Here is a 27429-nt window from a genome sequence, read left to right as displayed (position 1 = left end):
TAGCTCAGACTCCTTCTGAAAGCAGATGAGCCCATTCTAAAGAAAAGCCTGTTCTTGGGCCTGCTTCCCAACAGCCCTGGAGGCAGCACAGGAGACAGACTGTTTTGGACAGTCACAGCCTTGTCTCAGCACCAGTTACACTCCTTGATGCTTTGGCTTTAGACCAACCACAGCCTTGTTTCTAGGCAACAGCTATGTCTCTCTGTTAGACCACCAGGGGGCGTGCTGCCCCTCTGGCCAAGGTGGAAGTAGTTGCAGGGTTATCATAGAGTTCTTCTAGTCTTACGGCAGCAAAGAGTCTAGCGCAAACTGTTTTGAACAGCCTGGCTGAGGTGATCTCTGCATCCGCGACACCACCAGGATTGATAAAAGTCCCAGTGCCAAGTAATAGGCCACCTCCTCTTAGCCCGTGTCTTAATCGGGGTTACTGTTGCTGTGATAAAACACCATGATCGAAAGCCAGCTGGGAAGGAAAGGGTTAATTTAGCTGACACTTCTATATCATAGTTCATCACTGAAGAAAGTCAGTACAGGAACTGAAACAGGGCAGGGACCTGGAGGCAGGAGCTGATGCAGAGGCCATGGGGTGGAGGGGTGCTGCTTACTGGCTTGCTCCCCATGGCTTGCTCAGCCTGCTTTCTTATAGAACCCAAGACCACCAGCCCAGGGAAGACACCACCCACAATGGGTCTTGCCCATCAACCATTAATTAAGAAAATGACTTACAGCCAGGTCTTTTGAAGGCATTCTTTAATTGAGGTTCCCTCCTTTCTAATGACTGTAGCTTGTGTCAAGTTGACATAGAACTAGTCAACCCAGCCTGCCTCACTGCTTAGCTGCCATTGCGGCCACAGTGAGACAGAACCAGCTGGAATCATTGGGTAGCTGTCCCAAGGTATCCGGAATATTCATAATGGCTGGTGCTGGCATAAAGGGTGGTCCCAGTTGTTTATTAGAATGAGTCTTTTTGTTCAAGGCAGCCAAGGAGGCAAGGAAGAATCTAAGGGCTGCTACTAGGGAGCCAAACTGCCCTGTCCCAGGATGCCCAAAAGGACTTTGTAGGTAAAGGTACCCCTGCCAAACTTGATGACCTGAGTTCCATCAGGACCAACTTGGTGGAGGGGAAGAGCCAACTCCAGTAGGTTGTCCTCCGACCGCCATACTTGCACCAAGGCATGTAAGCGCATGCCCACACAGGAATCAATAAGGGATAAAACCATGAAACTCTTTGTATTGCCACACCTTTAACATTGTCTTCTGTTTGCAGGAAAATGAAATGTCAGAAGTTCTTACAACGAAGACTTACCTCATAATTAACACTAGCTATTTTAACAGATTATAACCATGCTTAGCGCCTGCCCAGTGGCCCAGAGAGAGGTGTAACCCCCTTGTGCATCTCCACAGAGCTGGGGTTTTAGTCTTCCTTCTTTTCATCCCCAGGGGATGGGGAAGAGCATAAGGTGAAGTGTTTGGTGGATCTGGGTTCAAGTTAGAGCTCCAGTCCCTCTGACCTGAATGGCTATTGGAAAGATATTTAATCTCTGTGCCCTGGGTTTCCTTGTGATGACTGGAAAGTTAATGAGACGGGACTGTGTGGCACTGCATAATGAACCCTCAACAGTCAGAGAGTGTTGGCACTGTTTCCTTCTGTGCTGCTGAGCCTCCAGGTGTGTGTGTGTGTGTGTGTGTGTGTGTGTGTGTGTGTGTGTGTGTGTGTGTGTGCTCGTGAATGTGAGCCTGTGTATAGCACAGTCCTAGAGTGGAGATGTGGTTACAGGCATCAGGGAAGATTAGAAATGGGGTTATGACATGCACTTCATTCCCCACAGTGAAAGGCAGTAGGTAGTGAAAGGTGTAGACAGGAAGACTTGAGTTGGGAACTGAGTTTCTTAATGCATTTTGGAGAGTAAGTAGGTTGGTAGGGGAGATGGGGAGAAAAGACAGAAGCCATTGTAGGTGATCTTTACCATCCTCGAAGGAGGAGTGGATTTGACAAGACTTTAGAAAAGAAAAATAAGATTTTAGAAACTCGTATTTCAGCAGCATACATCGAGCTAAAAAACAGTCCTGGGGTGCTTACCACAAGCTGGGTGCTGTTTTGGATTCTTAGGGAGACCACAATGAACAAGGCATACAGATAACCTGCTGCCTTCATGAATCCTTGTTGTAAATATTATTTTAAGATGTGTTACATTTGTTTATGCAATGGAACATTTGTAAAGTGATGCAAAGATGTGTTGCATTCTTTTATGTTGCATTTGTCTAACTCTGTAAAGCTGTGTTACTGTGCCTGTCTAAAACACCTGATGGTCTAATGAAGAGCTGAACAGTCAATAGCAAGGCAGGAGAAAGGATGGGCAGGGCTGGCAGACAGAGAGAATAAATAGAAGGAGAAAACTGGGAGAAAAAAGAAGAAAGAGCAAGAGAATAAGGAGAGGACACTAGGGGCCAGCTACCTAGCCACACAGCCAGCCACAGAGTAAGAGTGAAAGTAAGTTATACAGAAATAAGAAGAGGAAAAAGCCTGGAGACAAAGGTAGATGGGATAATTTAAAGTTAAGAAAAGCTGACAGGAAACAAGCCAAGCTAAAGCCGGGCATTCATAAGAAAGAATAAGCCTCTGTGTGTGATTTATTTGGGAGCTGGGTGGTGCCCCCCTGCCAAAGAACCAAAGAGTAAAAAAAAAAAAAAAATCCAATAACAAATCCTATGTTTATTTTCAGGTAGATTTGGGCAAAATTCAAAGGCCAAATGAGGCATGAAAGACCTGATAATGCCATGGTTTTGATCCCCAATAATTTCTATTCATTTACAAAGTTTTAAAGCTAGATTTTTTTTGGGTGGCGTGTGGGAGTCAGCTGGAGTCCAGCTCTGACCTGTTGAAGGGTTCTAGGGAGGAGGAGAGAGGAATGAGAAAGTATTAGAAATATAGACCTAGGTGAAGAGAAAGACAGACACAAGATAGCTTCAGGAGGGCCCTGGGTCAATACCCAGTCATCTCGAGATGTATTCTAATGGGCTTTTTATACACTACCAAGGGGAGAGGCAAAAGACCTCCCTCTTTCAAGATCAAAGCACAATGTACAACCAAGTGTAGACCCTTCAAAATACCTGGTAACCACGCCCCTGGCCAAATCATCCTATTATGCAGCCCTGCTGGGTAAAGCAAGCTCAGATTCTCTGACCTTGAATAAGGCCTTCCTTACTAGGGATCCCCTGTGGGCCCCCACAGTGTATGTGTGTGTGTGTGGGGTGTTAGGTGGATTTTTATCTTTTTTCATGTTTTCAGATATATCTTCAAACCTATTTAGAAGACTCTTAGGAACTCTGTCTTTAACTATTCTTAGTCATCTTTTTGAGATTTGAGACAGGAGGATGACAATAAAATCTTGCCAAGGCTGTGGCCCCTCATTTGATAGCACATCTTATCTTAACACCCGAGGTTTTAGCAACAGCAGTGTAGACACTGGGTTGCACCCTTTTCAATCTAGCAGTAAATGATGGTCATGCCAAAAATCAAGACAGAAGCTGTGAGCCAAGCTGCTTATGCTGACTGAGATGGTCCCTGGAGGTCAAAGAGGGGAGGCCCATGTATGTGGACAGAAGGGTGTCCCCGCTTGCTCAGGAAGAAAGTGCTCTCAAAGTTATTCTATGGAGAAGTGAGCTCTCCTCTGTGTGAAAACGCCATGCACTGCTCAGTGAGCAGAAGACAGTGGCTGGTGGAATGTTATTAGATGTATTTGAACATGTGAGAGTGAATTACTTAACTGCCCATTACCGGCAGACTCAAAGGTTAGGAAGGTCACCGGCTCATTCACCTGAACATTACTTAACTTGACCAAAAGCCCATGAGAATCATTCTGAAAGAACAAAGCCCTCATTACCATTTAATGTTTCTTTCTTAAAGCCCTATTTTAATTCTAGGAAGTCTGATCTCAGAAATGTCGTAATTAAGGTTTTCATAAGAAACATTTAATACTGTTTAAGTACATAATTACTGCTAGTGTTCCATGTCATAAACCAACTAAAACGGCTTTAATCTCTTCCGTAACTACACTGCCTCACTTAACCCTAAGGTATGGTGCTGTCAGACCAGCTTATTAGGCACACAAAAATAATTACCATGGCTTTATTAGAATCTCACCTTATTAGTCAGAAGTATTAACCTCGCTAATCATGAACCATAGTCGCTGGGCTCTAGCACTATTTTTAAATATGAAAAATTTTCTGAAAGACGCAGATTTGCTAAGTCAAAGGCTATCTTAAAAAACTGGCTAGATCCAGTGAGTGCTCGGAGAGGGGTTTGGAAGCAGGGAGCACTTTTGAAATGACTGTATACTCTGCCAGGTCACTGTGTAGGGACAACTTTTGTGAGGCTTGTCATGTGACCTATAGTCATGGGTAACCATTTTGATTGGAGGGAGAAGTTCCTTTGGGGTTGGGAGAATGACTTTGTAAACTGTTTCTGTGGCCTCACTCAAGAACTCTGCCAGGGAGGGAAGCCTGTCCTTCCCAAGGGCCTTGGGGTTAGGTGTGAGCTCCTTTTCAGGTAAAGTAAGAAATGCAAGTCCTAGGCATGGGGCCTAACCTTATGCCAGTATTTGCCTGACTAGTATCCTCCTCACACCACCCTTGGCTGTTGTTAGGCCCAGATCACGGGGACCCCCAAAAGACCACCACAGAGACCAAATCCCATATGTAAAAGCAAAGAGCCTTTATTTCAAGCTCCAGCTTGGTCTCTGTTTGACACAACAATGATAGCAGAGAGCCCTGAGCCCAGGCAATGTGGGGTTATCATAGCAGAGGTAGGTAAGGGGACTTTCAGGGTTTGAGACCCTGATTTGTCTAGGGGTATCTGTAAAAGGGGACTAGGTATGTGCTAGGCTCAGGGACACCTGGCCATCTTATTTAATCTTATCTGACGGTTGGAATGTTGGGGATGTCAGGTTCTTTCCCTTAGATGCTGGCCCATCGCTGAGTGGATCCCTGGGTGATGTCAGCTTATGGCTTTCCCCGAATCAGAGTGTTGCCTGCCAGTAAGCCTGTCACGGCAGCTGTATCTGGACCTCTAAGCCTGTCATGGCAACTGTGTGGTCAAGTTGCTTTGCTATGCCCCCCCCAGCCATATGATGACATTGTTTCTAAATGCAGGTAATAAGGGAATCTTGTTAGCCAAGCAACTGATTCACTGAACTAGCGATTGTTGCTCTGGTGTCTTCCTTTAACAGTAGTGTATCAGAGCCAAGGGGACCTTAATTAGATTGTCTCATCCACGTTCCAGGAGGAAACACTGAGGGGAATGGTGGGTACCAAGTTCAGACCTTCAGAAATGGAGCTCTTGAGTCGGTTTGTTCCAGCTTCCTTTCTGTTGCTCCGATACAACACTCTGACCAAAGCAACATGCTGGAGGTAAGGGTTTGTTTGCCTGACACTTCAGGTCACAGCCAGTCATGAAGGAAGTCAGGGCAGGAACCTGAAGCAGAAGTCAGAAGCAATGCTGCTTGCCAGCTCACCCAAATGCTCATGCTTTGTTACTTACACAGCCCAGGATCGCCAGCCAGGGAACGGTGCTGCCCACAGTGGGCTGGCTTCTCCATGTCAATCAGGACAATCCTCGACAGACATGCCCACTGGCCAGTTAGAGCTGGGTAATCCCTTAATTGAGACTCCCATCTTTGGCTGGGTCAAGTTGACATTAAGGCTAACTAGGGCAGTGTCCAGGAGAACAAAACGAAATCCTAGGCAAAAGGCAAAACCACAACAGTGTCTGTGACTCCAGTCTGGGATTTTTTAAGGGCATAGCAGTCACGGTGGAAACTCAGTCCACGCCAATCAAATCCAAGCCAAGGATGACAGTTTGGTGGTATCACTGCCATGCTCCCCCTACGTTCATGCTTCTCCTCCGGTTTCCAACACAGAGTGCACGGAAACATCATGACAGGTGAGAGTTGTAATTTCAAGCACCCATATTCTCCTCTCTCATTACAACAGCAGGACAGCCCTGTCACCTTAGACAGCCCCGATGATACACGCAAGACATGTCCTGGTTACCAGCCAGCAATGACGGCTCCCTGTGAGCAGTCTGCCCTGGCCAGAGGGTTGATCCAAACCCTGACCCCACCTCTGAGCTCTCAGACTCCACCTCTGCTGACTCCAGAATGCCAAAATGCCAGCTCTTCCCAAGAGATGTTGTGTTTGCCAGGAGCCGTCAAGGCCAGAGGCAGGATGCCTGTAGAGGAACCTGGAGAGAGGTGACCTGCCACTGCCACTCTGAGTGGTCTGAGCTCATTTTCCTGTCACATGATGGCAGAGTAGACTAGGGATGGATTTCTCTCTAGGCTTTTTCAGAAATGGTGGTGATATACACCCTTGGGTTTGACTAAGGAAGTTGAGCACAGAGGGAGAGGGTTTGTCTGCAAATGTAGATGGTTTTATTAGATAAGTAAGGTTTGGCATAGGAAATTGCAACTGTTGATGTCTATAGACAGAGTTAGCCTCCTCCCCGACTCCCACAGACAGCACCCAATCCCTTCCAGCTCCTGTCGGTATTCTCTATAGTAAAGGGTCTAAAAGTATAATTCTAAAAGTGACTCCTTAGTTTGATGGCTCTGATCATTGGTGAGACAGAAAGGTAACACTTCTCAGGGTCTTCTTTGCTTCTAAAATATCTAACTCAGATCCTACAGCCTGATTTATAAATGTACCTGAAGCTAAATTCCAATCACTGGGAGAAATGACATTAGGCTAACATAAACACTGCAAATGATTAATGAAAGAGCAGGTTTTGGGAAACTGTCTTTCTGTTCTTAGACTGTGGCATGACATTCACATGACCTGTGCAAGAAAAGGGAGTATTACAAACTATTTTCCATGACAACCGAAATTTGTCTATTGGGGTCAAACCAATAACTAATAACCGGCACCTTTAAAAATCTTTGTTTATTGACTAAAGATTATGCAAAATTGAACAGGGGTGTGCTGCAAATGCCTTTAATCCAAACACTCTGGAGGCAGAGGTAGGTAGAGCTCTGTGAATTTGAGGTCAGCCCGGTCTACATAGCAAGTCTCAGGCCATTTGGGGCACGCGCGCTCGTGCTCGCGCACGTGCTCGCGCACACACACACTCACTCTACTTCCAGTTAATCTACTTTTCTGTTGGGAATTTTAGAGAATTAAAGACAAATGAATTATGACTCACTACAGAAGAACTTGTAAAGTATCAGAGTACACCTGATACCTCAGATACTTGTAAGCACAGGTAAGTGACACCCCCACCCCGCTGCTCAAGCCTTCCAGTAGGGAAGGCAAGAAACCAAGAGCTATGTGCTGGCTGGACTGTTCAGAGGAGTTAATACCTCTATACAAGAGTCGTGGTCTTACAAACCAGTGGGGATTTATCACATGCTAGGCAGGTACTCTGCCACTGAGCTGTACCCCAGCCCTGGGTAGGATTTATTCCTGGAGACTGAAGGGATTTAGAGGAAGGCAAAATGAAGCAGAGGTACTAAGAACAGGCTGTGGGCCAAGTTGAGAGATGGGGGCGGGCAGTGAGGCATGTCAGGAGGCGGAGCGTGCAGTGTTTCATAGGACTCAGTACTCCTTAGGATTCTGTGAACAAGTTCCAGCAACTGCTTCATCATGGTTGTGCATGGGTGAAAGCCTCTGAGCATGCCTTCTCCTCTACCCAATAACATGCCAGGGGTCACTATGTGGCTGAGTTGTGTATGTGTGTGTGTGTGTGTGGGGGGGTCTTTGGAGACAAGGTCTCAGGTAGCCCAGGTTGGCTTCAAACTTGCTATGTAGCTCAGGATGACCTCAAACACCTGATTCTCCTGCCTCTACCTCCCAGGTGCAGGGAGTCCAGCAGTGCATCATCATGCGTCTAGTCTAGCACAACTGTGGCCCATGGTGAATGCTCAGGAAATGTGAATGTCACTATTTTCACCAACTAGAAATGGAGGCAGGTGAGCTGTCCACACCCAGGGGACAGTGCAGCAGCTAGGAAGGACACGGCAACCTGCAGACAGCGGGCCACACGCAGAGCCTGCCTTGACCACTCCCCCAACTGTAATCTTGTACAAATTAACCTTCTCCCATTTTCTTTAAAAATATTTTTATTGCATTTGTGTGTGGGCGTGTCATAGTGCGTGCATGGACGTCAGAAAACAACTTGTGGGAATCGGTTCTCTCCTTCCACCATGTGGGTCAGATCCTGATTTTGGACTCGGGTCTTCAGGCTTGGCAACAAGCACCTGTACCCACTGACACCTTGCTGACATTTGTCTTGGGCATGACGCAGGCACAGTAGCAACACCTCACCGTGGAGCTGCTGTGTGCTTGATAGTGCTAGGTCCCCAGAAAATGCTAGTTATCTGGTGTTGGTGGTGGCAGATATGCAAGCAATGGGAAGAGCCATGGAACAGGCAACTGGGCATGAATGTCCAGATCCAGGGCGGACAGTCACGGCTGGGATAGCTCAGTGAGTTGCTAGCAGAAGTTACTTAAGCTCTCTAAGGAAATGGACCAGGGGCTGAATTTAGAAGTTGGCCCATCAAAACAACCAGACACATTTAAAATACAAGTGGATGCTTAAAAAAGCTCACATATGTGATATGAATGCATATATATTCATTTTATTAGCCTTTCAACTTTTCCTAGATGGTTCAAGTTAAAAAAAAAAAAACAAAACTTGAGTACAAAACTCAAGTAAAAACATTTTGGGAACTGTGTACACCTTTAGTCTCAGTGATCAGGATAAGGCAGGTGGATCTCTATGAGTTCGAGGCCAGCCTGGTCTGCACAGTGAGTTCCAGGACAGCCAGGGCTGCATAGAAAGACCCCGTCTCAAAAAACAAACAAACAAACAAAAAAACCACTTTAGAAAAGCATGTTCTACATCAAAAGAAGGGACCTCAGAAAGGGAGAACAAGGGCTGTGGAAAACCATATTTGGTTTTGGGTGGTAGCTTAGCCCGCAGTGACGCATGGGAAGGGACCAGTAGAATGGGACATGGTGAGTGTGGGCAACAAGGACTTCTTGACCTTCAGGGGTAGCAGGCATTGCTGGAAACAGGCTGAAGAAAGGGAGGGAATGAGATGGGTTGATGCTGTAAGGTGGCGGGGTGACGTGGCCTCAGGTTTCTCCTTTGGTTCAGGGAGAGGTCTTTGGGGGCCTGTAGGGCAAGGGACTGCTCTTCTAGTGACAGATGATGTCTTGCTAGTTAGGTGGCAAGAGGTGAGACAGGAAATGGGAGAATATACCTACCACTGGGTCCCATCCAGGGAAAGATGAGTTAAGGAAAGAGGTGCTCATGGCCTTGGGTGGAGGGGGGGGCCATGTGAGGTGACTGGGGCAAAGAGGGATAACTCTGGGATTGGCAAAGAGGCCCACTGTGGGGTTCTGTGGATGCTGAAGGCAGGGAGCCAGGGAGTCAATGAAAAAGTCCCGTTTGGGGACTTGGTGCTGGGCCAAGTTTAAACATTAGGAAAGAGTACACCGGATTCCTGGATTAAAAAGCCTCCTCTTCCCTCCCCTGCAAGGCGTATAGGCAGGCGGTGTGATGAGTCTTTGGTGTTTAGAGAACCTTCTGGCTTTAAAAGCCTCCAGCCCTAAGGCACTAGGCAGAGGTTGCTGGAGCCGGTTCCCCTTGCAGTGCGGTCCATCCCGTGCACCCGATCCAGGCTCCTGGAAGGAGTCCTTGGGGCGCTGCCGGGCGCCTGGCGCGGGGTGCTTAGGCTTACTCATGGAGCGGCCTCGCTACAGCAGGACCTTGGTGATCACGTCGTCGTCGCCCTCGAGGACGTCCCCGTCAGGGTCCTCCTTGAGGAGCGGAGGCGGAGGAGAAGGCGGCGCCGGGACCCCCAGCCCCGGGCTCCGCTCCCGCAGCCAGACGCTCAGCGCCTGGCGCTCGGCCTGCAGCTGGCGCCGCGCCTGCGCCATGGCCCGCTCCTCCTGCCGCAGAGCCCTGCGCCTGCGCTCCAGCGCGCGTTCGGCCTGCCGGAGGGCCGCCTCGCGCCGCTCCAGCTCCTGCTCGCGCCGGCTGCCGCGCACCGCCAGCTCGCCCATCTGCTCCAGCAGGCGCGCCCAGTCGCCCTCGGCAGCCGCAGCGGTGGTGGTGGCGGTGGCGGGCGGCGCAGGGCAGGGCGCGGCGGGCGGTGAGCCCCGGGCCCCGCTCTTCTCCAGCTCCCGCAGGTGCGCGCCGCTCAGGTGTCGCCACAGCGCCCGCGTCCACGCCTGGAAGCCCGGGTGGCCGCCCACCCGCTCCCCGCACAGCCGGCAGGTGGCCCAGGTGCCTGTCGTCGTCGTAGTCGTCGGGTGCCCGGGCCGAGCCGGGGCCAGATGGAAGTAGCCCCAGGCCTCCGTGTAGGGCGTCCCCAGGTGGCCCGGCGCGGCGGGTGCCAGCCCGGGACAGGGGCCGCCCTGGCCTGCGCTGTCACCAGGACTCCAGCTGTCTTCCATGGTCTCCAGGGGCTCTTCACTCCTCATTCCTTCTGCAGTGTCTGCATCCAGGGGGGAAGAGGAAGAAGAACAGTAACCCACTGGCCAATGACTAAGTTCTTTCCATGAGGAAGACAACTCACCCACACAACACACTCCCCCCACCCCCAAAGCCTTAAAAAGGTGGCATCTGCTCTTTGATGGACAAGTTGGAATGGACCAAATATATGGATCTAGACAAACTTTCTCTGAAAGTTAAAAAAGAAAATAATACTTAGACTCTGAGCTCTTCTGGGGACTTATCTCAGGAAGGATCATAGCCAAGGGAGAATCAGGCTTAGTGAACTAGCCAGTGACTGCTCATATTACCATGCTGCATATATACACACATACTTATATATGTATATACATAATTACACATATATGTATATACATACACATATACAGTGTATGTTGAGTTCCCTATTTTACAAAACAAATAATGGGCATAAAGGGCCAGAAATGTCCTGACATAATAGTTGATGCTTTCAATACCCAATGCCATCTCCAGACAGATCATCCAAACAAAAGATAAAATTTCAGAGTTAAACTATACTGTAAATTATAGATATATGCAGAATATCCACCCAAAAGACACGGGCTGTAAGTTCTTTTCAGTGGTCTATGGAACCTTCTTTAAAACAGGACTCCTTGTAGTTTTCAAAGAAAGTCTTAATAAATACAAAGGCATCAACAAATCATAGTGCAGTAGAACAAGAAGTCAAAAGCAATCTCTTTTGACTGTCCATACATTTAGAAGTAGACCACACTTTTTTTAAATGAACAGTGGATCTTGAAAAAAACTCAGGAAATTTCAAGTGAATATGAAAGCAGAACCTCTGGGGTACAGCCAAGGCAGCTCCAAGAGGACAACTTATAGCTCTGCATGCTTACATTAAAAATCTAGACAGGTTGCAATAAACAGGCTAATGATGTACCCCGGGGCCTTACAGAAGGAACAAGTTAAACACCAAAGGAGTAGATGGCAAGAAATTATTAAGACAAGGACAGAAATTAATGAAATGTAAATTAAATGAGTAATTTTAAAAATCAATCAAAAAGTCAGTTCTTTGAAAACAACAATCTCAGAATGACAACCCTCTAGCCAATATAACCAAAATAATGAGAGACTATCCCAGTGTGTAAAACTAGAGATGGACTGAAGGAGGGCACACCAGATCCTAATGAACTCAGAGATTAGCACGTGTTTTTGAAGATGTTTTCCAAAGCACTGTAAAATTCAGAAGGATTAGGCAAATTCCTGACTACATATAACCTACCAAAATTAAAATCTAGAGGATATGAACAATTTAAACAGCTTATTAGCAGGCAATGGCATTAAAGTCTCTCAACAAAGAAAGGTGAGGTCACTGCTGAATCCTATCAAACATTTAAAAGAAGAAGCTAATACAAATTCGTCTCAAAACTGTTAACATAAAATAGAAAGAAACATTACTAAACTCTTTACAAAGCAAGCATTCCTCAATGCCAAGTCCAGATATGGACTCAAAGAAGAAAACTACAGACCAATATCTCTGACCGCAATAGGTGCTGAAGTATGATCTGTCTTTCATTTCTTCAAGGCTTTCCTGCACTTATTGAGATCATATGGGTTTTCTTCCCCTGAAGCCTATTTTATGTATGCTCTTACATCTATCATCGAGAAAACCATCACCAACAAGTGATGGCCAAGACATGGGAAAAGGGAACCCCTCTCTAAGGCTGGTGGGAATGGAAATTAGTGTAGTTATTATGCTCACCAGTGTGTGTGGGGTGTTCCTTAGAAAATTAATGCCATAATACGTTACTATCTATCTGTACCATATGTGGTGTATATACGCCTGAACAATTCAAAGTCAACACACCACAGAAATATTTGCACATCCATGTTTATTGCTGAACTAGTCATAATAGTCAAGATATGGAACCAGGGGCTGAAGAGATGAATTAGCAGTGAAGGGCACACATTGCCCTCTCAGAGAACTCAAGTTCAGTTCCCAGCACCATTTTGGGTGACAACTTATAACTCCAGGTCCAGGGGTACTTATGTGCATACATCCCCAAATACACATAATTAAAAATAAAAAGTACTTTTAAGAAAGATATTGAACCAGCTTAGATGTCTGTCAACAGATGAATAAAGATGTGATATATAAAGAAAAGTGAAATTATGACATTCACAGGGAAATGGATGGAATTGGAGAGCTGTATGTGAAGTTAATAAGCCAGACTCAGAAAGACAAATGCCATGTTTTCCCTCAGATACAGAATATAGATATAAGTTTATTTATAAACGTTAGGTACTTGTGTAGGACATGGATGTAGAAAGTAGAGAAAGGAGTCTATAGGGTTAGGGAGGGGACAAGAGAGGACAGCAGAATCCATATGTCATAGGAGCAGAAGGTAGAATCATTTAGGGGAGAAAGAAGACCAGTAAGATGGTCAAGGGGGGCAAGAGTAAGAACAAAGTGTGGAGATATATCTATGTATGAAAGTGTCGCAGTGAAACTTGAATCTATCCTTTCCAGGGCTCCTTTTAATTACTAGATATAAACAGAAGACGGGATACTATTATAGTGAATCTAATTTGTTTCATAAGTGTAAAATGATTTGACTATCTGTACCATATGTGGTGTATATATGCCTGAACAATTCAAAGTCAACACACCACAGAAATATTTGCACATCCATGTTTACTGCTGAACTATTCATAATAGTTAAGATATGGAACCAGGGGCTGAAGAGATGAATTAGCAGTGAAGGGCACACATTGACAGGCATGTGAGCCTGCACATTCTTTTCACCTGTGTCAAGGGCTCAGAGTTCCCATTGCTGATGCACCTTTAACAGTGCCAAGGGTGACTCCTGACTGCCAAGCTTTTGGCATCCCCGTGAACTGTGAGCTGGGTTGCCTGTAAATTCTGAGATGCGCAGAGGAGTATCTGCCACATGTGCTATCTGCACTGGAAGAGTTAATGTGTGCAGAGCAGGAGAGTGCTGGTTTTATGTCCTTCACCTGAGCCAGGGACAAGCAACACTGAGATGTGGGCCAGCACAGTGCTGCCCCTCCAAGGTGCTGGAGAGGGACATCCTTTGCCTGGTCAGCCCTTTGCTGTCGGAGGTCTTAACCAATGGAAGGCAGCATGGTATGGAACTGCCCCACCTTCTCAGTCCTCCATAGTGGGCTGCATTCTGGCTCCATGTGATGGGACTTTATATCTAGGGTGGTACCCCAGTCCTAACATCTGTCCAGCCCTGGAATATAGCCCGAGTTCATTTCAGCTTCACCTGGAGCACGGCAGAAAGCCCAGGCTCATCCATCTAGCAGTGGAACTCCTCACCACCACAGAACACACCAGGAGTTCTCACAGGGGGAGTTTAAAAGGCAAATGATCCAATATAAAACCAGGCAAGAAACATGAGCAGGCAAGTGACTTCAGGGCCAATTCAAATGTCTGTGGAAAGGCAACTCTGTTCAGGGACGTGCTATGAGGGCAAGAGCAAAGTGTCATCCTAACATCCAAAGACAGGCAGGTGTAACTATCGAAGTCAGGAAGGAGACAGAAAATAGGGCACATTCACTTTCCTGCTGAAGGTTGGAGCGCTTTGAGGAAGGCCATCTGGAAGTTTCTACATTAGTTAAAAATAGATAAGATATCCATTCTGTAGAACTAAAGTTATATGTGGTAGACTGTTTTATTTCATCGTTATTTAGAATGGGAATCATGGCTGAGTATATAATGCCCGTTTGCAACAGAGAATATTATGCAGTCATTCAAAGGATGGGGAATCTGCCAGGTGTTCTAGGGGAAGTTTTGGGGGTGGGGAAGAAAAGCTAGATGTTGTAAAGTGTATACAAAATCCCATCATTTCTAGATAATACCAAATCACTATAGTATTGTAAAGATACAGATGTGCCTCAATTCATGATGCAGTTACAGCCTAGAACTCATCATATGTGGAAAACACTTTGAGGAGAAACTGCATTTAATATAGTTAGTCTACCAAGCACCATGACTGAGCACCATAGGGCACTACAGAGCATCTGTTGTTTCTTCTCATGACTTCCAGGCTCCGAAGAGCTGCAGCTGGACATTCCTGCCCAGATGCCCTTGCCATGTGCTGTGTGCTACTAGCCGGAAAAGATCAAGTGTCAAGATAAAAACTACAGCTTTTATGGAATGTCTACCTCTTGCACACCACCATCGCGTCCAAAACTAGATGGAGCCATCTCCACAGATTTAGGTTAGGAAACAAGGAGGAGACACTACAGATTGAGGCAGAAGGTGATGGGAAAGTAGGAACCACAAAAGCCAAAAAAAAAAAAAAAAAAAAAAAAAAAAAAGCCTCTAAGAAAGCCATATGGTCAATATACTTATGCCTTACCACAAAGTATATATACAGCAGGGTCTATATGTAAATAAAAAGTGACTTTTAATAAACAATCCTCGGCATATCAGCTATGAGTTCAGATAGGGGCAGACCTTACTTAAGGAGGCTGAAGGCGATGGTCCCAAGAGTAAAACCCCTGCTAAGGCACTTGAGAGATCCATATGCACAGGGAGATGCCATCGAGAGGAAGGAAGTGAATGTATAGGGTCAGCCAGTACAGCATGGTTTCCGTGTGCCTTGCACAAGCAGGAGATCCTGTACCCACCGGAAGCAGAGGACATGATGGGAGAGGAAGGGGTTCAACCTGTGGACCTCCTTGACACAGAGCAGACGCGTTAGCTGCACCCGCTGCAGGTGCCTCTCCCAGGATGAGGATTCCGTGCTTCTAAAGGGTGGCCGAAGTGGGGGATGCCGGGCTCCCAGCACCATGCAAATTTAAGGCGTGGACTACAGAGGAGAGACTGGCATTTCCTGCTCAGCTTCCCCTACACGGAGATTTCGGTGGCTGAAAAACAGTGTTGTGTTCCTCGTGGGCATTCAAAATGGGAAGAATCCCTAAGGATTCGTAATGCCAAAGGGAAACCAGCGAGGTAAGAGACCCATGACCACTGCTCCTCAGATTTTCACTTCCTAAATGGACCTTCACACAACAAATAGCCTGCTCATCACTCAGGTCCGGGGGACCCCGGGAAGGTGGGCTAGCCCCAGCTGGGCGATGTCTGTTCTCCTTTATCGAGCCCCAAATCACGATGCATAACCATTAATTATGTGTGCAGCTAACAGAAAGAAAAGGAAAAACAAGAGCGTCCTTCATTCTTTTCCTTGAGCATTTTTTAAAAAACAGGCACAAAGTGGCCAAGAGATGCGATTATTTTGCTTATGTCCACTTATTCCATCCCACTCTCTCGTCCAAATGTTCACTATGCACCCGCTCAGAGTTCCACACGAGCCTGCTGCCGACCAGACCAGCTGAGAAGGGCAGCACAGACTGCCTTCTGGTAACTCACTCACCACCTGGGAGGGGGTGAAGAGAGGTTTCCAGTGCTAATTCCGATATCCTTGGTTAAGGTTAGACCAGGGTTCGGCTCCAACGAGCTCTACTTTGTTAGTCTATAACTCGGCGTCTGAGTCACTGTTTTAACATGAAACATAGTCAAGCTACACCCAAGTACTGCTGGGATGAACGCAACTTAGCCACAGCAACTTAGCAGTGGAACTTTTGAGTCCAGTTTCAAGGGTGACAAAGCCAATGTGAAGTCTTTCATGGCAAGAAGGGAGCTGAGCTTCACTTGGGGATCTGCTCTCTGGAAGGAGGACGGGTAAGCTTACATCTGTGGGAGATAACAGATTCCCATTCATTATGCCTGCATTGGAGTCTCTCCTGAGAAATTCTATTCTTCTAGTAACCTATCAGGTTAAATCCAGAGTCCTCACTGTGACCTCCCCAAGTACCAACCCAGAAGCTGAAGGAAGCCACTAAAACCCGCTGAGGTGGCTCACCACGTTAGGCACCTGCCCCTAAGCCTGATGACCTGAGTTTGAGCACTGGGACTCACTTAGTATAAGGAGAGAACCAACTCCCACAAATTATCCTTAGACCTCTACACACGTGGGCACCCACACACATACACAGAAAACAAATGCAAAACTTTTAGAAAGCTCTTGGCATGGTCTTCTTATACACTATACATATGACCATATACATGTATACTTGTATGACTATAAATTTTGTCATAAGACAAGCAGACATTTCCACTATTGGCATAGAAGCACAATCTCTATTAATTCTTTCGTTGGCAGGGGTTCTTCTGTTTTCTTTCTGTGCTGTTGGAGACTGAACCCAGGATTCACACACACTAGGCGAATGCCCTGGCATTGAGTTACAGCCCCTATAAGTGGACTTAATAAGGAAAAAAAAATTATATATATATATATATATATATATATATATATATATATATATATATAGTCTCAAACTCAGGACAAAGAGCTGAGGTGCCTATCAAAGGGGAGGACGGCCTGGTGGCATCTCTCTCAACAGCACAATACCTATTACAGAGTCCTGGCTCCTCTCAGCACTTCTCAGTCTGCCCCTGACCTTAAACCCCCCAGCTCAAGGGCTGGGCTTCCCTTCCCCCAGTCTCTGATCCCCAGATAACCTCAACCATTTTGGCTACCCAGGCTCTTGGTGTCTTGCCCTCCTGGCTTTCTTCTGGCCTCTCAGCCCCTTTCTTCTCCCCTCTTCCTCTCTTAATCCTCCCCACACCCCCTCTCAAGAACCGGTTTAGTCTGGACCCTTCCAGATGCCTCTGGCTGTGTTCTCCCTCATCTCTGCAATAACCCTCCTCACCCCGTACCTAGGAGCATCTCCCCCATCCTTTCCACCATTCACTGCAAAGCCCCCTGCTTGGAAGTACACCTTTATTTCAGATACCCTGCTTTGTGTAGTTCATACAGTCATTCTACAAACGACCCATGGAAATGGATTTCGCTAGGGTATGCTTATGCTTGCACACCTTAGAAGAACTGGGTAGGCTAGGGGCCAAAGAACCAGGAAATGTTTTCCAAAGGCAATGGCAAGGGAGGAGGTTTGTCCTGCAGTCAAGGCTAATCACCTCAGTTTGCCGGGCGGAGTAATAAACAAATATGTGCTGATTGAGCCTAGATCTACCATGAGAAGCGGACACGATTATGAAATCCACAGATTATGTGGAAGCACTAACGGCATGTTCGTCTCCTTCATCCAACAGTGCTTTAAATCAGAGCAGACCACAATTGAACAATTAGCCACGACAGCTGAGGTGTCAAGGAAACTACAGTCCGTTCACCTGTGATCTGTCTATCTCCGAGAACCTATTAGTTCCCTGCCATGTGTTCATATATTTACAAATAGACCCAGACAACTAGAAAAATTAATCTGTAATCATCAGCCAGAAGGCACACATGAAATTAAAAGCCAGTAAAGGGGCTGGAGAGATGGCTCAGTGGTTAAGAGCACTTGCTGCTCTTCCAGAGGTCCAGCATTCCATTCCCAGCATCCAGGTCCAGCTGCTCCCAAGAGCCTGTAACCCAGCTCTGTGGAATCTGACAGTCTGTTTCCACAGGCATCCCTCATGTACATGCACACACACGGGGGCGGGGCATACACATAAAAATAAATCCCTTTTTGAAGTTGGTAAAAATGACTGCAAAGTGTAAAATGTATTGTGAAATAACAGGTTAATGTGAAAATATTAGAAAAAGGTTACATATGGGCTATAAAACAAAACACACACTGGACCCGTAGCTAATGACGTTACCTTAATGTTTTAAGCTGAATTCTCAGCTATTTCTACTATTAGCTAAAGGCCAGTAAAGAACTCTGTTAATACATTTTAAAATGAAAAGTATAAAGCATTGTGCCCTAAAGTGGACCTTTATTGCACTTGGGCATTAGTTTATTATATATACATATATAATATGTATATATGTGTGTGTGTATAACACACACACACACACATTCCCTTGAGAAAAGGTGGTGATCCAGTTTATCTTGAAGACCCTCATTTCTAAGGAATCATGAGGATTTAAAAATGCTCTGCTGCCAGGTGGTGATGGTGAACACCTTTATTTCCAGCACTTAGGAGGCAGAGCCAGGCAGATCTCTGTGAGTTCGAGGCCAACCTGGTCTACAGAGTGAGATCCAGGACAGGCTCCAAAGCTACACAGAGAAACCCTGTCTTGAAAAACAAAACAAAAATAAAATGAAATAAAATAAAAATGCTCTGCTTTGAAGACCTTTGTTTTAAAATATTTTTAAGTTGAGAATTACCTGGTTTTGGACTCTTGGTATTTTTACACAATTTCCTAACTTTTTTTTGTCACTTGCCTCGAACTATTTTGGAGGCCAAAAGGTGTACTAATACAGTGCAGGAAACTGCCAGGAGTGGTGGCCCATGTTTTAAATCCCACACTTGGCAGGCAGAGGCAAGTGGTCTCCCTGAGACCTAGGCCAGCCTAGTCTACAGGCAAGTTCCAGATCACCCAGGGATATACAGTGAGACCCTGTCTTTAAAAAAAAAAAAAAAAAAAAATCAGGAACACTAATTATTTCAATTTATGAAACTAACCTTTAACAGCTGTTCTAAACCCCGGATCTCAGCGATGGCAAGTACTTATTTCTTTTTTCTCCCAATGAGGAAACCCACAGCCTGTTTAGGAAAAACTCTGGGAAGGGTCACGGACGGCTTACACCACCAGCTCCAGACAGTGCGCTGGGAAGGATCGGGGAACTCTTTTGTTTGTGTCTAGTGGAGGAGGGGATACTGGCTCACACCGGTTTTCTTCCCTGCACAAGTGGGAAACACGAACTAAGTCCACACAATTCGTGCAAGAGGCCCCTGCTGGGCGCACAGCTACCGGCTGGGCTCAGAGTCAGTCTTCAGGGCAACTTTACCGGGATGGTTTTTCCTTCTTCCCCGGGAGCTGGGAAGCCCAGAGGCCTCTCCGCCAAGCCAGGGGTGGCAGGCACCCCCGGCAGGCACTCACGGATCCCGCCCGGGAGCAACACGACCAGGGGTCTCCCGAGGTCCCCGCGGTCTCCCCGCACCCCACTCACTGCGCTCAGGCCGCAGGCGTCCCTCCCCTCCCGCCACGCCTCCACCCGCGGTCTCCCCCGGCCCCCGCCCCCAAGGCTCCCCCCCAGGACCTCCAAACTACCGCAGCTCCCGGGTGTCCACGTAGCCCCGTGATGTCCTCGCGGTCCCCCGTGTCCCCCGTCCTCCCGGCTCCGCGCCGCAGGCGTCCCTCCCCTCCCGCCACGCCCCTGCCCCCCGGACCCGCCGCGCGCCGCAGTGCCCCAGCCAAGCTCACCCGGACGTCGCCGCGATGCTCGCCCCTCGCCTCCCGGCTCCTCGCAGACATTTTGTCCCGGACGGAAAGGGCCGCTTCCCCCCTTAAAGCCACAGCGCTCAATTCGAGCATCTGGGGGCGTCCGGGATTGGGGGTGGGGGAGCGATGACGCGTGGTCTGGACGCCCGAGCGCCTGGGAGCCCCTCTTAAAACCATCCCGGTCGATGAGGGGTTTAGAGGAGCGGGTGGAGAACTAGTTTAATGAGGTGAAATTTTTCCGGGGTTTTAAAATGATGCAAGAGCACAGTGATGCTGAACATGTTAACTGCGGTTCTGCACGTTTGCGTTAACCTTCCAAGACCTGGATTCAGCTGGTCCAGGTCCTCCTCGGGGCGCGGTGCTCGCGATCTTTCATCAGTTTAAGATCTCTGATGGGGGAAAAAGTCAGAAATCCTTGCAATCAAGGTCTGAAGAGGAAAAGGTGTTCACCAAAACATCAGCATGGGGTACTACTTTTATCTTGATTATATCCAGTAACAGCGTCTTCGTGATTTACAACAATTACATCAGCTGCGCGCGGCTTCGTTCTAAGGCGGTTTTCTGTCTTCCACGCTCTGGGTGGAAAGATAAACTTTTTCAGGACTTGCTCGCTGCAGTGCGGGTGAGCGCCCTGGGGCTTTGCAGGTCGAGGGAGGAAGTCCTGTTGTATAGTGTTTGCTGTTTCAGCCAAGTAAATATTCCCACCAGGTGGATTTTAATCTACAAATAGTCGTAAAGAAATGACTTTGCCAAGTTCCTGGATGCACCAGTTAGCTCTTGTGAAATGGCACATTCTGTTCTTCGTTTATTCATTTAAAAATTGCGCTTTTTTGTTTGTTTGTTTGTTTGTTTTTGTAATTACTGGTGTATTGGGGCAGGCAGAGTGGTGGATCTGTGCGTGTATGAGTGCAATGCCAGTGGGGTCCAGAAGAGGGCGATGGATCTCCTGTAACTGATTGGGCGATTAGCAATGGCCTGTAACTCCAATGTGGGCTAGGAATCCAACTTGAATTCTCTGGAGGGGTGGTGGTACCTGCTTTTACCCTCTGAGCTATCTCTTCAGTCCAAAGCCTTGCTAGCTGGGAGACGATGAGCAAACAAACATAAAAATAAAAGAAACAAGAAATGATTGGGTAAATAGTACAATCCATGTTGATTGCTTGGGTTCAGTAATTTAGAAATGGAATTGCTGGGGATGAACCCTTATCCTTGCTCACAATGAGTGCTTGCTTGCTGGGCCATGGAACTATTACTACAACCCTCCTCATTTTTTTTTTTTAACCTGATAGGTAAACCATGGAAAGTCTATTTGTTGACTTTTCTTTTTACTATGCCAAAAAAGATTTCAGAAGAAAGAAAAGCCTGGTTAGGTATCTCTAAAGGAATAATTTTGCAATGGAGAGGTTAACTATTAGATCCCTTACTACCTTTTAAATTGTATTTAAAACTGTTTTCATACACCATTTTTTATCATAGTCCTTTTTTAACCCACCAAATCAATAAAAAAGCACATAAAAACATGGTATATTATACTTATAGAATGAATATACATATTATGAGAATGACTTACAGGCTGTGGCCCAGATAATCCAGCAATGGCTGCCTATGAACAGAAAGTCCAAGAATCCAGTAGCTGTTCAGTCCATGAGGCTGGATGTCTCAGCTGGTCTTCAGTAGACACTGGAATCTCAAAAAAAGTAGGCTCTAATGCCAGTGAAGGAATGAACTTGCTAGCAAGCAGAGAGTAAGCAGGCAAAGAGCAAAAGCTTCCTTCTTCCATGCTTTATATAGGTATGGGCCAGATTAGAGGTGGGTTTTTCCACCTCAAAAAAAAAAAAAAATCGGGATTACAGGTGTATCGTTGCAGAGTGCATTTGTTTAACTATGTAAGATGTGTTGCATTTGTTTAATTATGTAAAGATGTGCTGCTGTTTTTACCTTGCCTGCCTAAGGCACCTGATTGGTCTAATAAAACGCAGAACAGCCAGTAGCAAGGGAGAAGGTATAGGAGGAACTTCTGGGCAGGGAGCGTAAGTAGGAGGAGGAATTTAGGCTTGGAGGAGAAAGAAAGAAAAAGAGATGCCAGGGAGACACCAAGGGCCAGCCAACCAGATATGAGGGAAGCAGGAAAGCAGGACACACAGAATGAAAGAAAGGTGAAAGGCCCCAAGGCAAAACGTAGATGAAGAGAAACCGGTTAAATTAAGTTGAAAGAGTTAGTGGGACAAGCCTTGGCTAAGACCTAGCATTTCATAGTTAATAATAAGTCTCTATGTCTTTATTTGGGAGCTGGTTGATGACCCAAAGAAAATTCCAACTACAGTGTATCTTCTTACCTCAAAAATCCTGAATGGAAGTGGATCTTCTTACTTCAAATTATGCAAAGCTCCCTCACAGGTATGCCCTCCATTTTTGGGTTTTAGTTAATTCCAGATGTAGTCAGGCTGATAACCAAGAATAGCCACCACACACGGAGATGGGTTTGTGTTGGCTAATTACTCGGAGCATGAGGCCTGGTGTGTGATTGATGTACAGTATTACTCTGTTGGCAAACAAATGTCCCCCTCTCTCTCAGGGGGAGTGGGACTTCGTGCGGACTTCTTCCCTGCACTGGGTTGTTGTCTGGCTGGCTGGTCCTTTTGCAGCCTTTACACCCTGTCACATCTCTGTGAGTTATTATGTGCATCAGCCTTACTATGTCTGAAGGATACTGTTTCCTTGGAATCATTCACACCTTCGGTCCTTACAATCTTCCCACCTCCTCTCCTACATAGATCCCTAAGCCTTGAGCGGAGAGATGTGATGGAGACATCCCGGTTAGGACTGAGTGCTCCGAAGTCTCCCACTCTCTGCACGCTGTCCAGCTGTGGGTCTGTGTTAATTCCTGTCTACTGCAAGAAGCTCCTCTGATGAAGGTTGAGTGCTGCCCTGATTCCATCTGTGGGTGCAGCAATGTGTCACTAGGAGTTGCTTATTGCTGTGTTAGTTTAGCAGAATCTTACTAGTAGGTTTTGCCTCAGGGGCCATAACCTATCTAGTTTCAGGCTCTTAGCCTCATTGACAGTGCCAGGTATGGCTTCTATCTCATGGAGGGAGCCTGTCTACCACTTTTTTTTTTTTTTCAAGACAGGGTTTAATTTTGGAGCCTGTCCTGGAACTTGCTCTGTAGCCCAGGCTGGCCTTGAACTGCCTGCAGAGAGCTGCCTGCCTCTGCCTCCTGAGTGCAGGGATTAAAGGCATGCACCACCACTGCCCAGCCCTGCCTACCACTTTTTATCAAAAGGACACTTAGCATTACAGATATCTGATGAAAAGTATCTAACCTGAGTGAGTTCAATTAAAACTGTCTCTTAATTCATGTTTTCTATATTAATGAACTTATCACACTTGGTATATTGTTTAGTAAGAGGCCTCATTTATTTGCTTGTTTTCAGGGGTGGCGACGGAACCCATGGCTTCTCTGATGCAAGTGCTCCATCCTGGGGCCACATCCCCAGCCCAAGGTGTCATTCTTTGAGTGCCAGAGAATCCATTTGGCAGCTCAGGTTGGTGGCACACTGTATCTGAGGCCTAGGCAGAAGGAGTCCAAGTTCTAGGCCAGCCTGGACAGTTTAGCCAGACTGTATCTCAAAATTGAAAAGAAGAAGGCTGAGGCTACAGGCCAATAGTCGTGGGTACAGGGTTCAGTCATCTGACTTCAAACCAACCATATAATGAAGTATATGATATTTTTGTTAGTTTACAGTATGGTGTATTCTCCTTTTTTTTTTTAGATTTTAAAATTATTTATTTGTGTGTGTGTGTGTGTGTGTGTGTGTGTGTGTGTGTGTGTGTGTTGAGGTCAGAGGACAACTTTCCAAAGTCGATTCCCTCTTTCTGCTATGTGGGTTTTGGAAATTGAACTCAAGTCATAGAGTTTGGTGGTGGCACCTGGATCCTGCTAAGCCTACTTCATTGGCCACCCCATCCCCCTTCTTTTACAATTGGTCTTATTATAAACCCAGGTTGGTCTGGAGTTGGTGACTGGTCCTTTGGTCTCCCCTTCCAGAATACTGGGCTTACCATTGCGTACACCACACCTGGTGTATCTTTTTCATGATGATGGAGTCTTGACCAAGTACCAGATCAGTCGGCCAGCTTTAGAATCCCTATTAGCTGGGATTGTGAACCTACAACGTGGCATCCACCAGACAAGCAGAAACTGGGAACTGGGAGTAAGCCCGGAGTTTCATAAGAGCTGCCTTCAAGATTTCAGCTGAGGGTGATGCAACTCCAGGAGAGCGACGATGACGTAAGAGGAAAGTAGTCCAGCCCCATAATGAATTGAGAACATCCAAAGACATTTGAAAGTGATAACATTTCAAGACCTGAAGATTTCGGGACTTGGTCTCCAGGCATTATGATTTGTTATGCTAGCTAGATGTGTTTGGTCTATTTTTTTTTAAACACCAGAGGAAAACGAGTCTGTCTTTCCTATGTTTGATATCACACTTAACAGTTTCTATAGTTAGACATCTCTTCTTTGTAGTTTTAAATTAATTTTTAAATCCAATTACAAAATATGCATCGAAGTAACTAATAACTGTAATAAACACTGCTTTCCCTTACGTTTTTTGCTTACATTCCAGCAGGAAAAATATTCTTCAGTTCATATCTGTTAGTTCACTCAGTGGCAGTGCTACAGACAATGGCTTATGATGATGGCCAGGCCCAACCCAGGCCAGATTCTTACCAGGTAAATGGAAACCTAAACTCAGCATTCCTCAGAAATCCCTGTGAGGTGGCCTTCTGCTTGCCAGAAAAGCTGCTGCTTCTCTTCTCTGCCCACAGTGGTCAACCATCTTGGGCAAAGTGCATCTAGTTCCCTATTAACCCAAACAGCCTGCTCAGAAACCCCCACAAGCTTCCGCTCTCTACTCCCTGAGGCCCCCAGCAGTGTGTCCCCTAATAAACTGTTTTTCTACACAAGGAGTGATCTAGATTGGTGGTTTCACTGGACCTGGCTTATAATATCTCGGTGGGGGCAAATCCTCTAGCTTTTACTGTTCTCTTAATAATATATAAATAGTATCTAATTTTCATTAAAAAAAAAGTCCCTCGGCCAGGCAGTGGTGGTGCATGCCTTTAATCCCAGCACTCGGGAGGCAGAGGCAGGCGGATCTCTGTGAGTTCCAGGCCAACCTGGGCTACAGAGCAAGATCCAGGACAGGCACCAAAGCTACACAGAGAAACCCTGTCTGGAAAAACAAAACAAAATAAAATAAAATATAAAAAAAATCCTTCATTTCTGTGTGCTACCCTGGAATTTGGCAAAGAGTAGGGGTTCAAATTTTATTGTTAAGACAGAATATTTGTAATCCAGATTCACGCCAGAAATAGCTCAAAATCAGCTGTGTCATATTTATTTAAAAACAAAAACTGTTTGAGAAAAGTATTTATGGAGATTGCCTAAGATATACAAGCCCTGAGCCATGAACTTGGAGTACAGCATTTTGGTGCATCCTTAATGTGGGTTTGCTCTGTAGTTTTTTGCTTTTTTAATACTACTTTATCTGGTTTGTGTACCAGACTAATCTGGCCTCAGTAAATGAATCGAGAAGTGCTCTTTTCTCTTCTATTGTCTTAAAGAGTTTATAATGATCTGGAAACACTTGAATGGCAAGAATATCTTTTTTAAACAGAGGGGGCCATCTGGGTCTGCCCGTCTCATTATGGACACACTTTGTTCTTGTCTCACAGTTCCACACATCTCTAGAATGAGTGTTAGTCATTTTCAACATCTCATTCCCTGTCTGGTCCCCACCTCTCTCCTCCTGAAACCCTTATTCTAGCAAATGCTCCTCCTGTTTTCCTGCCTTCGTATGTGGCCCACTGAGTTTAACTAGTTGTCTGCAGGAGTGTGGGTGGGGCCTACTTCCTGGAGCAAAGGTAACTTCTCAGTGGCCATACCACTGAAGAAAGTGACACCCTCTACCCCAACAGCCGATAGCTTCTACCTGTCCTTCAGGAAGAGGTAGAGCGTCTCATGGGCCCCTCCACAGCCCCGAGGGAATGTTATTGGGCCTAACCTCCTGACGTTCAGATAACCACAGTTTCAAGCTGTTCCTGAGTGCAATGGTCATCTTTTTGTTGTACACCTCCCAGTTCTCTGGCTCTTGCATTCTTCATGCCTCATCTTCTATGATGTTCTCTGATCCTTAGTGGGGGTGATACAGTGATTCCCTTTAGGGCTGAGCACACCACCATCACATATGGGTTTCTGCACTAACCACTGTCCACTGCTGTGAAAAGATTCTCTAATGAAGGTGTAAGGGACCAGCCCCCACACTTATTTACCCCAGGAACTCTTGAGGCTTGAGCGATAAGAGACTTAGAGAGTTGAGAAACAGAGAGAACACAGGATAGACTCAGGTGGGCCTGGATCCTTATCCACCGGTCCAGCACTTTATTCCAAAGTCTATCTATAACAATGCCAAGGGGTGGAGCAAAAGACCTCCCCCTTGCTAGGTACAGTCAAGTGTAGACTCTTACAAACACCTGGACCCAGACCTGTGGTCCAATCAACCTCTTATACGGTCCTGCTGGGTACAGCCACTAGGAAACCTAGTGGGCTCCAACATGAAGGCTGGCTGAAACTTTAATCTATGGGTATAACCATGAGGACTGAGATGACAGTTTGACAGTGTGACTCTGTAGCTAAACAATAGTACTAGCTAGATTCCCCAGTAGGGCCTATGACCTCCCAAGCCACAGACTCTGGACCAGATTTACAAAACCATTCTCTCCTTTGCAGAGGGCCTCAAATCTAGTCAGAGAGCAGTAGGTTGCCCTCATTTTTTAAAGATTTATTTGTTTGTTTATTTATTATGTATATAGTGTTCCTCCTGCATGTATGCTTACAGGCCAGAAGAGGGCACCAGATCTCATTACAGATGGCTCTGAGCCACCATGTGGTTGCTGGGAATTGAACTCAGGACTTTTGGAACAACAGCCACTGCTCTTAACCTCTGGGCCATCTCTCCAGCCCCATAGGTTACCCTCATATCAGCCATGCCAGTATTGTACTAATTAGCACATCTTGTCTGCAGTTCCTAACTATAGCTCACAGGATTCACAGCTGGATAAGGCTGTTGATCATCCCCCCCCCCCCAACAGTCTGCCCGGCACCATGAAAAGCTCTCCAGGAGGGAGGGGCTCCCAGCTCAGGTCCAGCTTGATTTCTCCATGTCCTGTGACCAACGCCAGTGGCGTGTTCAGCAATAGGGGTCTTACTCTCCAATGGGTAACCGAGCGCAATGGCAGTAGCCTGTATCCTTTCAGATGGATGTATCTGAACCTGCCTGGCCCACATCTCAGAGGGAGCTATCCTCCACCTGGCACTGGTTCTTCTCTTTAGGAGCCCGTGGCTTCTGGGAGGAGCATTATCTATTCACGGAGGGTAAAATGGATCGTTCTTTTTAAAAAAGTACTAATTACATCTCTTCATGTGTTTCAGGTCTAGATTGTTTCTTCTTGTGCCAGTTTTGGTAGTCTGATAGTGTGTATCTTTTAGGGACCCATTCATTTCACTTCATATGCTGGGTATAGTCGCTATAGCATTTAAGTCCTTTTTATTGCTGTCGGTTGATGGTGACATGCTCTCTTTCATTTGGTTCCCATACAGGGTTCTATCAAACTGTCTCTTGATGTCAT

The 27429-nt window shown here is 46.3% G+C and overlaps 1 protein-coding gene, 1 long non-coding RNA gene and 1 other non-coding gene across 4 annotated transcripts; 1 reads left to right on the top strand and 2 right to left on the bottom strand.

Annotated features, from left to right (window-relative positions):
* Window positions 1-8096: 8096 nt before the first annotated feature.
* Zbed3 (zinc finger BED-type containing 3) lies at window positions 8097-19843 on the bottom strand. Of its 2 annotated transcripts, none has more exons than XM_076552081.1 (2): window positions 19720-19843; window positions 8097-10499 (listed from the first exon to the last, which is right to left on the bottom strand). In XM_076552081.1, exon 2 carries the CDS (start codon window positions 10483-10485, stop codon window positions 9757-9759), a length of 729 nt encoding a protein of 242 aa, XP_076408196.1. In that variant the 5' UTR covers window positions 10486-10499; window positions 19720-19843; the 3' UTR covers window positions 8097-9756. The 2 variants fall into 2 exon arrangements, with proteins under 2 accessions (XP_076408196.1, XP_076408197.1); XM_076552082.1 differs by lacking the exon at window positions 19720-19843 and adding an exon at window positions 19567-19642.
* On the bottom strand, window positions 13516-13654 carry LOC121823030 (small nucleolar RNA SNORA47). The gene has a single exon (XR_006064324.1). It is a non-coding gene; the product is annotated as a small nucleolar RNA SNORA47 (small nucleolar RNA).
* Window positions 19844-20220: 377 nt separating the features above from the next.
* LOC143268707 (uncharacterized) lies at window positions 20221-25405 on the top strand. The gene is made up of 4 exons (XR_013044817.1): window positions 20221-20359; window positions 22027-22134; window positions 23172-23282; window positions 23786-25405. It is a non-coding gene; the product is annotated as an uncharacterized LOC143268707 (long non-coding RNA).
* The last annotated feature ends 2024 nt before the right edge of the window (window positions 25406-27429 follow it).

Source organism: Peromyscus maniculatus, chromosome 15 (assembly GCF_049852395.1).
Source record: "Peromyscus maniculatus bairdii isolate BWxNUB_F1_BW_parent chromosome 15, HU_Pman_BW_mat_3.1, whole genome shotgun sequence".
NCBI lineage: Eukaryota > Metazoa > Chordata > Mammalia > Rodentia > Cricetidae > Peromyscus > Peromyscus maniculatus.
This window is presented reverse-complemented; position numbering and strand designations above follow the sequence as displayed.